The sequence below is a fragment of the Camellia sinensis genome, chromosome 4 (genome assembly GCF_055761805.1).
Source record: "Camellia sinensis isolate YWXY chromosome 4, ASM5576180v1, whole genome shotgun sequence".
Lineage (NCBI taxonomy): Eukaryota > Viridiplantae > Streptophyta > Magnoliopsida > Ericales > Theaceae > Camellia > Camellia sinensis.
In genome coordinates, this window is record NC_138964.1 from 205441688 (window position 1) to 205453116 (window position 11429).

The 11429-nt window shown below is 42.1% G+C and overlaps 1 protein-coding gene across 1 annotated transcript; it reads right to left on the minus strand.

Moving 5' to 3' along the window:
* Nucleotides 1-280: 280 nt before the first annotated feature.
* On the minus strand, nucleotides 281-739 carry LOC145824395 (uncharacterized). Its single transcript, XM_082924041.1, has one exon. The coding sequence runs from the start codon at nucleotides 737-739 to the stop codon at nucleotides 281-283; it is 459 nt and encodes a 152-aa protein (XP_082780167.1).
* Nucleotides 740-11429: the final 10690 nt, after the last annotated feature.

Consider the following 11429-nt stretch of genomic DNA (forward strand, 5'->3'; position numbering starts at 1 on the left):
AGAGCTTGTACATAGACTCTAAAGTGTCGGTTATCTTATAGGGTAAGAAATGTGCTGACTTGGTGAGGCGATCCACTATTACCCATATAGCATCGCGCCCTTTAGGTGTCTTAGGAAACCCTATCACAAGGTCCATCATCACGTACTCCTACTTTCGTTCGGCTATTAGTAGAGGTTGCAACATTCCCCCTGGTTTTTGATGTTCTGCCTTCACTTGTTGGCATGTTAGACATTTTGCTACAAATTTAGCCACCTCCTTCTTCATTCCATTCCATCAATACTACCTCTTCAAATCTTGGTACATTTTAGTCCCTCCTAGATGTACTGCAAATGCAGAATGATGACATTCCTTAAGTACCTTTTCTCTAAGTAACTTGTCACTTGGTATAAACAATCTACCTTGGTATCTTAAGCTCCCATCAGGGTGAATTACCCAATCGAGCATTGGTTCTCCTGATTCCAGACGTCCTTTGATATAGGCTACTTCTTCATCGTGCTTCTGGGCCTCCATGATCTCACTCATCAACTTAGGCATCACCTTCTGTGCACTAAGATATGCTTTTGTATCTTGAGATTCTGCTTGGATCCTGAATTCACTAAGTGTCTTAACCATATCCCATTCTTTGACGGAGATCTTAGCCATCATCCCCCTGCTCTTGCGACTGAGAGCATCTGCTACTACATTGGCTTTACCGAGATGATATGAGAGAGTGAACTGGAAATCCTCAAGATACTCCATCCATCGTCTCTATCTCAAGTTGAGGTCCTTCTGTGTAAATAGATACTTTAAACTCTTGTGATTTGTGAAAATCCCAAATTGTTCCCCATATAGGTAATGTCGCCATTGCTTTAGGGCAAAAGCTACGGCCGCTAACTCCAAGTCATGTGTTGGGTAGTTACGCTCATGAGGTTTCAACTGCCTGGATCCATACGCGACTACTTTTCCATTTTGCATAAGCATGCACCCTAACCCTTCTTTAGATGCATCGCAATACGCAGTATACCCCACTTCTCGTTTTGGGATGGTCAAAATTGGCGCACTACTTAACCTCTTCTTTAGCTCTTGGAAGGATTTTTCGCAAGCTTCATCCCACTCATACTTCACTCCTTTTTACGTCAAACAAGTCATTGGTTTAGCAAGTTTAGAGAAATCTTGGATGAACCTCTGGTAATAACCAGCCAATCCTAAGACACTGCGGATTTCTGACACAGTCTTTGGTTGTCTCCAATCTAATACTACCTCCACCTTGGTTGGATCCAGCATAATCCCATTCTCCGACACTACATGCCCTAATAATTTCACTTCATTCAACCAGAACTCACATTTACTTGCCTTGGCATATAACCGATTATCCTTAAGAATTTGAAGGACAATCCTTAAATGTTGCTCATGCTCTTCTTCAGACCTTGAATATACCAAGATGTCATCAATGAATACTACTACAAACTGGTCAAGATATGGTCTAAAAATCTTATTCATTAGGCTCATGAATACTGCCGGTGCATTAGTTAGTCCGAAGGGCACTACTACAAACTCATAGTGGCCATATCTAGTACGAAAGGCAGTTTTTGGTATATCCTCCTCCTTGACTCGTAGTTGATGGTAACCTGACCTGAGATCCATCTTTGAATAGCACCTTGAGCCTCTAAGTTGGTCAAAAAGGTCATCAATCCTTGGGAGTGCGTATCGGTTTTCAATCAGGACTCGATTGAGTTGACGATAATCAATGCATAGCCTCAACGACCCATCCTTCTTTTTAGCAAACAACATGGGTGCTCCCCATGGCGAAGTACTTGGCCTAATGAATCCTCTCTTGAGCAATTCCTGTAGTTGTGTCTTCAATTCTCGTAGTTCTACTGGTGCCATACGATACGGGGCCATGGATATTGGGGTAGTTCTAGGTTGTAGCTCAATACTAAAGTCTACCTCTCGGGTTGGTGGCAATCCCGGTAATTCCATAGGAAATACATCTGTATATTCGCATGCTACGTGTGGAAGTTCTAATTTTTCTTGGCTCTCCTCATTTAAAATCAGACTTGCTATCCTACCCGCAAGTTGATCGCACCACTGCGTCCTACATTTCGTTGAAGTCATGGAGTCTTGTCTATCCCCCTTAAACTGAAGACGTGTTTCGTTGGATGGGTAAGTCATCTCCTTCTTTTGGTAACTATCGATAATTGCTAAGGTACGAGTAACGAATCTATTTTTAAGATGAGGTCGGAGTAGGGTATCTTCATGACTCAAGATTTGAAAATTAGTCGTACGAACATTTCCTAATAACATCTTCCCTAAGTTAGTCATTAATCATATCCATCCATTATTGTTTATGCCTGACATAGGTGCTAATGTGGTCTGGTTTCTAGTGTCCTTTGGTCCTTTTCCTCTTAAATAGTCATCTTTGACTTCTTTCCGTATAATTCCTTCCCCTTTCTATCTTGGAGTATGGTGTTGTATCCTTCTAGTTGCTCCTTTTGGTCCCTCATGAAGTTTGTTTACTTTCCGCAAGCTCCAAATCCTCTTGGATTCTACCTCCTCTCATTCTTAAGTCAATGTTGTGCCAACTATTTCCACAAAGATGGCAAGACTCCCCTTGAATTTGATTCGTAATAAGGTTTGGGATTTTTGGTCACTGCTACTAGTCCATTCTTAAGGTTTCAATTTCCTGGTACTACATTCCTATCGTTGCATGCGAGCTCAAGTTATTACTTGTCTCGGAGTGTGGTCCACCATTTGTCGTTCTTTGAATGGGGTAAGGCGTAAGTCGAGTTCTAACTACATAGACAATTCCTTATGGGTAATCAACTAATCTTAAGTTAGAGTTTAATTATCCCAAGGGGTTCACACAACACAACTTCATGTATACATAATAATAATTACAAGATTTTTAAAATTGGTTTGAAGTGGAGACGAAGAATACGAAGCAGTTATGGTGATAACATAAGGATTAACTGAAATATGGATGAATGGTATGATGTTATGGTTTCGAACTTCAATGTGATCAAGGCTATATATGTTGTGACTAAACTAGATATTTAACTTGAAATTGCGTTGTCCATCTACGTTTCAAACTGAATATCCAAGATTGATCACCGAGTAAAGAAATGAAATTATTTACAAGAAGCCTTGGGCTAAATAAAATAATCAAGGGTCAAAGGAGGTCAAATGTACAAATAGTAGTATATAAAATAGGACTAGGTGGACAGGACTTAATCTTGGAAAGGGATGACATTGAATAAAGGTTACAAATACAAGATGAGGGTACGACGATCGATAAAAGACGCGTAGAACAAATAGTACCCCTACTGTGCGATGTGAGGCTGCACTCAAAGTTAAAACCATTTCACGATCCTGAAATAGGTCCTCATGAGTTGATGTTGGTGTGCCCGAAATTCGAAGAAATTCCCTAAGATAGGTCAAGAAAGATTCTATTTTTGATGTCTTTTAGTTGATAGAATAGGTAGTGTAATAATATAACATAGTCGGGGCAAGGTAGTCTCTAACTGCAGATCGAAATGCGTGGGTAAGGGTTGATCCTAGGCTCTGATACCAAATTGTGTCGCCCCGAATCTACAATATTGGTTGCAGTAAAGGGAGAGTCACTAATGAGTCCTATGGTCAATAACCAAGTAAGATCCCAGTTCGCCGGAAGAGTCAAATTAGCCTTCCTTCTAAGTCCGGTTTCTTAGGCAGTGCACTACCCTTTTGACAGATCTTAAAAGGCATTGACACAAGGTCTCATAAGCAACGATAAGGTTCAAACATATACGAAGAATATAAATACATAACAACCACGAATATCCTTAATTCAAAAGCTTGTTCCGTTACATTACATCCCAAGAAAATTTAAATCTTCACATGAGTCTTACAAAACAACAAAAGGAAATTTCTAACTTTACTAAGATAGCCAAAAGTCTTTGAAGGTTTCAGGCTTGTCGTCTCCAGCTATAAGTTCCTCTTCATCACCTGGCATGATACGCCTTGAGCTTTGAATGCCCAGTAAACACACGCACACCCCGTCTTTTTTTTCCAGTCCAATACACAATCTCAAATATAACAACAAGTAGTACAGCATGATACTCAAAATAGATAAACAAAGGGTTACAAGTTAGATGTTAGTAAACTAGAAATCCCCCAAAGAGATTTCGTCCTCCTAACCACAAGAATCGGACGCGGGTTATTCGGTATGCCCCCTCTTTTACTGCTTTGTTGAGGAACTAACCTTGGATGCCTACCAACGGTTATATACTGCGTAGCGCCAACCGCAAGGCCTCAAAAGAGACGGTAATAATGGGCCTTGCCCAAATCCCTCCTCACACCAAACCACCTAGGGTCCGAATACAACCACTCCGTTCAAGGGTTCCGAAAACCACTTGCGCAAGACTTTAACTTCCAAGTAGGGAACGCACCCCAACAATCCACACATCTCACATTATCATTATTACTCAAGTGATCGGAAACCCAATACCATCCCAATTAAGTTTCCCGTTGAGTTAAATGTTTTTAAACAAGGTTGAACCAAACTTAACAAGATAATAATATCCACATAAGCATGCATCATTAAGATGAAGGAGAATAAGAACATAACCATAATATGTACAACATCATGCCAAGATATGATCATATGCTAATAAACATTTTCATGAACAAAAGAGCATAAAACACCTATGCATAACAAGATTTCCAGATTCGGTATCACATAAGGATTAGAAAAGAAGGGGTATTTTTGAATTTTTACCGGACTCAACCTTCTTATGGTTCGTAGAGAATCTAATCTAGTTTCCAGAACATATTTCGGAAATGGGATAGCTTTTCTAGATTTAAAGTTATTTAGAAAACACTCCAGCGCTGTCCAGATTCATCGATCGTTACGAAAATTTGATTTTCTTGCAAACCGCTCACTGTTGTTCCATGAAACTAATTTTAGTTGAAATCTAACTCCTTAAGGAAGATTTTGACATAAAATAGAGGTCGAGAATAATTTTATACATTTTGCTATAATTTTTTAAAGTGGCTGCAAAAACAGATTCTAAGGTACAATACCCAAAACAAGAAGATTTATGGGGAAAGGGATCCACTAAGGGAAAATTTCCGTCTCTTTTATGATGAAAACATGCTAAGTAACATATATCAATGACACATCTGAAAACAATATTTAGAACCCTTAAGAACATGTATTTGGAAAAAGAAAACGAAAGAGAAGGTTGTGTTGTGGCTTACTTGCTAAGCTTTGAACAAAATGGCTTTCTTCTCCCTTTCTCTTCCTCTCAAGACTTCTCTCTTGTTCTCCTTCCCCTCCTCTAGCCGAAAGTGTGTGTGTGGGTGTGATGCTTGTGTTTGCCAAGCTAGGGAGTGGTGATATTTATAGGCAAATTTGGTGTAAAATGACATAGAAGCCCACTAGCTGGAATTGAATGGACAAGCTAGGATTTACTTGGAGTTCAATGAATTAGGAGTGCTTAGGGAGCTTAACCTTGGGAAGTTCAATGAATATATTTATATAGATCTCAATTAATTGATGGTACTTATAGTATAAGGTACATGTACTAATTTTGGGGAAATTTTGAATTTAAATAAAGGAGTGAGTGCTTGAAGTTAAATTCATGTATTGGAACCTTACTTATGTATATTAGGCAAAGGAACCTAATCCAGCTAGGATATTCTGGTTTTGATAAAAAAAATGCTAACCGACAAGATTCGAAATAATTCAAGTAACTAAGGGCTTTAAGAAAATAATTTAAACACTAGGGTTTTTAAAGAGAAAACATTTTTCAAGGGCTTCACAACCTATCCCCCTTAAAACAATTTCGTTCCCGAAATTCAATTACATACTGCCTTCGAAAAGTTCGGGGTAGTTTGCCTTCACCCAATCCTGGCGTTCCCAAGTAGATTCCTCAATTCCCCAATGACGTCATAGCACTTTTACCAAGTGAACCGTTTTGCCTCTAAGGTTCTTCTCTCGGCTATCCTGTATTGCTACCGGTCCTTCTTTAAATGTAACATCTTTGTCAAGACTGATTCCTTCCCATTTGGGGACGTGTGATGAGTCGGCGATGTATTTTCTCAACATAGATATATGGAAGACGTCGTGTATCCCTGCTAACTGCGGAGGTAGAGCTAGTCTATATGCTACTTCACCCACTCTTTCCAATACCTCAAAAGGCCCAATATATCGTGGTGACAGCTTTCCCTTTTTCCCGAAACGTACGACTCAACGCCTAGGTTGCACCTTTAGGAACACGTGGCTGCCTACTTCAAACATCGATGGCCTTCTTCTATCTGCCTAATTCTTTTGACGGTCTTAAGCAGTCTTTAACCGTTGTCGGATCAATTTGACCTTCTCAGTAGTTTCTAGAACAAGTTTGGGTCCTATCAGATTTGCATCACCCACTTCCGGCCAACAAATCGGCGATCTACAAGGTCATCCATATAATGCTTCAAAGGGCGTCGTAACGATTCTAGCTTGAAAGCTATTGTTATAGGCGAATTCAATTACGGGTAGGTGTCGTTCCCAACTTCCTTGAAAATCCATTGCGCAAGCTCTCAACATATCTTCGAGTGTCTGGATGGTGCGTTCAGATTGTCCATCTGTTTGTGGGTGAAAAGCGGTGCTAAAATATAACTTAGTACCAAGAGCTTCTTGCAGACTCCCCCAAAATCGGGGGTTCTCATTGCATGACCTTCCCCTCTCGTACCCAACTTCCCGAGCCGAGGCAACTTTGGTAATGACAGACACATGGCCATAGGCACGAGTCAAGGTTTCCTAAATTCCCCCAAAATAAAATATTTAGGTGGCGACTCTGTATCTGGCAAAGTAGTCCATGTTTGGCACTTCTTTATTAAAAATCAGTTTTCCAAAACGATTTGCCGGATTTAGACTCTTTGGTGATTTATCGTTTTGCATTGCACTTTGCGAGATTAGATTCAGAACCGTGACACGAGTCCGAACTTGCAGTAGCCTAAAGAACAAAACCAATTTCGCGCCCTTCGCACGCAGAGCCGGGAGTTCTCAGGCCACGTCTACAGTTTCTGGTGCCTCTGCTGGGGAATTAGAGAACTTGACTCGAACTCATGATATCTTGTTTTGATTACACTTATATGTCTCTTTGCATTGCATTTGCATTGGTGTGCCTAGGACACCGTGTTTGCCGTATGTTATTCCTGAACGATTTGCTGGAGGCTTGCTTTAAGAAGCGTGCCATAAGGCTGACCGGTTGCGGGCTCTGCCACGACGGGAACACAAACCTCAGGTTTTACCAGGGCACCCTTTTGACCATTCGACCTAGTGCATATTGGAATCCATAGTGACTATTCCAAACTAGGATAGGTTGCTTACCCGATTATAGGTTGTTTGAAACCGCTGTGTGCATAGTGAAACCCTAGCTCCTGACAAAATAGGACAGGGAAACCCTACCCCAACATAGGGGTGTTTTGGCTCTCATTTGCTTGCTATGTGCTTTTAGAGTGTGCCTCTACAAGGAATGCATGTATCAGTTTGCAAGTCTGGGTATCAAGCCTGAGGGCATCAGTATTTGGGAATCAGTTTTACCTGAGGGTATCAGATTTAGCTTTGAGACTGTGAGTTGGGAACAGTGATAAGAGTTTGAGATCAGTTTTTTCAGCTTATGTTTGCCAACTGTGTGTTGTCTTTAATTTATTTAGCTCATAACATAGCACACTACACTTTCGGGTTGTTTGTTTCCTTATTATGCTTTATTTATCTTTTTGCAAGGTAGTTTAGCACTATTGCATCTGACCAGGCAGATATTCCCCAACCACTCTGGGTTAGAGGTCATAGACTTCATCGATCCGAGGATTTGATAGACAGACCACCAGTGTACCACTCATTACCCCTGGTTATTAAACGGAGGTCAGCTAGGTGCAGTGCGTCAGTACAGCGGTTGCCAGACCAGTGGTCCTTGAATAGTCAGACTGAGGTCTCAGTTTTTACTATAGGGACAGATATACCGGTTATTCAGATAGATCAGTACAGTATGGCAAGCATGGAAGAGATGATGCGTCAGCTCCAGGAAACTATGCAAGCCATGTAGCAGGATGCTGCATATCAAGCAGAAGTAGTGACCCAGCAGGCAGAGTTAATTGCTAGGCTACAGTAGCAAACTGGGGCATCTGCTTTGCACACACACCCTCCCTTACCCAGAGTTCCAATACTCGGGGAGACACTAAATGTCCAGGAAAATACGGACGTGCCAACTGGGCCAACTCCGCCCCCAATCTTACCCCAGCTATCCAAAACGCCCACCAACCTAGTGGATTCATTGTTTGAATTGGAGGTGGATCCAACGGTGCTAAAAGTGAGCAAGCTGGAAAAGCTTTTCAAGAAGGCTCAAGGCGTGAAATCCATTCCAGATATAGAGGATGGATATACCGACTCGGCCGTGACGCTGCCGGACCAGTTTAAAATGCCACACATCGACCGCTTCGATGGTTCTGGAGATCCTATGGTGCACCCACGGTTGTTTTCGGATATCCTAAGGCCGATGGGCCTTTCCAGATTGTAGAAGTTTTCTCTATTTGGCCGGACCCTGTCGGGTGTAGTGGCTATTTGGTATGCAAAACTGGAGGACTCTGTTAAGAGAAACTGGGAGGAGATGGCTGAGGCCTTTATAGCTTAATACTCCTACAACACTCAGATCGAGGTCACAACTCGTGATCTCGAGACAACCAGGCAAGAGCCGAAGGAGAGCTTCTCCAATTTTGTGACCCGTTGGAGGGCTAAAGCCTTGATGATGACCATCAGGCCTGTTGACAAGGACCAAATACGGATGGTTGTGCGCAACCTCCAACCCAAGCTCATGCAGAAGATGATCCTCCTCCCCCTACCCACCTTTGCAGATTTACATGAGATCGGGGTGCAGATCGAGGACGCCATGAAACAAGGTCTGATTGACCATGAAAGAAAGCAGCCCAAGAGGGCATTCAACCGCAATATGAATGCAGGCACAAGCAGTGCTGCAGCTGCCAGATCTTCAGATGTAGGAATGGTCACCACCACCACTCCAAAAACCCGTGTAGCTACACCCTTTACCGGTGTGTCCGGAAGTAGCTCGCAAATAGCCAGATATGCCCCCGAGGCCGAAGAACCTTCACCCCACTATACATGCCTTTGTCCAAGGCTTTGGGGGTTTTGATCAAGAAAGGGCACTTGAAGCCCCTAGAGCCGTGGCCCTAGCCAGAAAAACTTCCTCCCTCACATAACCTGGCAAAGTACTGCACCTATCACCAACAACATGGTCATGAAACCGACTAGTGCTTTCGATTGCGTCATGACATTCAGGATCTCATCGACAACAGGGTGATTATGCCTCCGGAGAAGCCGAATGTCACAACCAACTGTAGACGCGCTCTCGGGCTTTGCTATTACAGTTCGGACTCAATGTCACGGTTCTTAATCTGATCTCGAAAGTGTAATGCAAGACTGATAAATCACCAAAGAGTCCAAATCCGACAAATCGTTTTGGAAAACTGATTTTTAAGAAAGAAGTGCCAAACATGGACTGCTTTGCCAGATACAGAGTCACCACCTAAATATTTTATTTTGGGGAAATTTAGAAAACCCTGACTCGTTGCCTAAGGCCACGTGTCCGTCATCACCAAAGTTTCCTCGGCTCAGGAACTTGGGTACAATTGGGTAAGGTCATCTATGAGCACCCCCGCTCGCCCGATCAAAGATCGGCTACTACTAAACATGATATTTTGTTTTTGAAAACACATGTGTTCCTATTCTGATTAATTAGCTAGAATTACTATGTGATGCGCACAACACACAAGTATAGACTAGATCGCCTAATTTGGAACAAAGCATTACATATCCGTTTGTTTGGAAGGCAGTTTGAAGTTTGCTACCCGCAAGTAGGCTAAATCACGGATTTTAATGAATTATCCCAATTCAAGCAACCCAACCTTCACCCACAGGCATTCAGGCAGTTATATCACATAAGAATTAGCCTCATGGCAAGCATGCTGTCATGTTAACACTTACACACATGCAAGATGCTAAAGCATAAATACTCACAGTGTACTCCGAGCCAAAACAAGAAACTAGTTAGAAATCATGCATGATCCTAGTTTATGTTTAAGATGGCTAATACAACACATGCAAAATGCAACTAGAATAGGCTCGGCTAGTCTAGGAATGGTATGTGAAATGCGACAACTCGATACACATTTTCAAGTTGGAATTGAAACACTATGCAATTAGTATGATGTGCCGAGCCCAATCCGTGCAATACGAATGAATGTATGCAAACATGCTAACACAAGTATGTTAATTGAAACATGACCTAAAACTAACCATTGAAAGCGGGTAAGTAGAAGGGAGAAAGACGTGGGGTTGGAAGACATTCACACACGCACGCACACTTATTACAAAATTCGCCCTCTCGACGAAGGGTCCGAATATATAATACAAACCGAATGATTAATCAACTATCCTAGCTAATTAATTATTACAAACCCTTAATTAATCAACAAATTAATTACAAAAGGAGGCCGCCGCAATTCCACCTCAGAATGATTGAATGATGCATGCTCGATCGCCTCGCTCAGAAACCCATTGCCATGCCACATGTTGCCTCTGTTTGCACTGTTTTGCTCCTCTGAAAACTGCATAAGTCCCAAGGATGTTTCTGAACCACTCCCTAAGAACTATGTGATGTCACTGGCCAAGAGATAGGACCACCGGCAATTGTAAAATGGTTATCCACCATCTGTAAGGCTCTCGGCCAGATTTTGGTAGCCGACCGGCACTGAAGATGGCCGACCGGCCATATCTTCCTGCAGAATTTTGTTTTTGCTGCAGCAGAGGACAGACAGTGCATGGCAAGGCATTTACAAGATAATGTGTGCATAACTGCCCTCCCTGTCATGCTATAAACTCAAGGGAGTATGGCTGTTGACCCTCGAACCACTAATCACGTATTTCAATGCATGATGGCCAAAGGTGCCAAGTGTGCAAATCGATGTGGAATGAATGCAACAAAACATATGAATGCCTAGAACTCTATCATGCTTGATCAAGAGCGTCGGCAACCGAGGGTAGAGGCACGTTTCGTCACTTCAAGTACGAAACGTCCCTCGGCCCTCATGTTTGGTTTGACACCCCAAACCAAACACAATGCAATGCATGCAATCCAAGCACAATGCAACATGGGAATGTAAGGCAATGTAACATGAGCATGCCAAGTGCAATGTGATGCAACCTAACATGCAAACAGCATGGCAATGCAACAAGTATGCAATACTACAATGCAACCTAGATATGGAAATATACAAGGTGATAGGTATGCAACAATGACACCAACCATAAGGATGCAACAACATGCAATGCGATAAGCATACAAAAATACACAAATGCATGATCCATGGACTTACACTAAAGATGGATAAACCTCAGCCGCACAAAAAACAG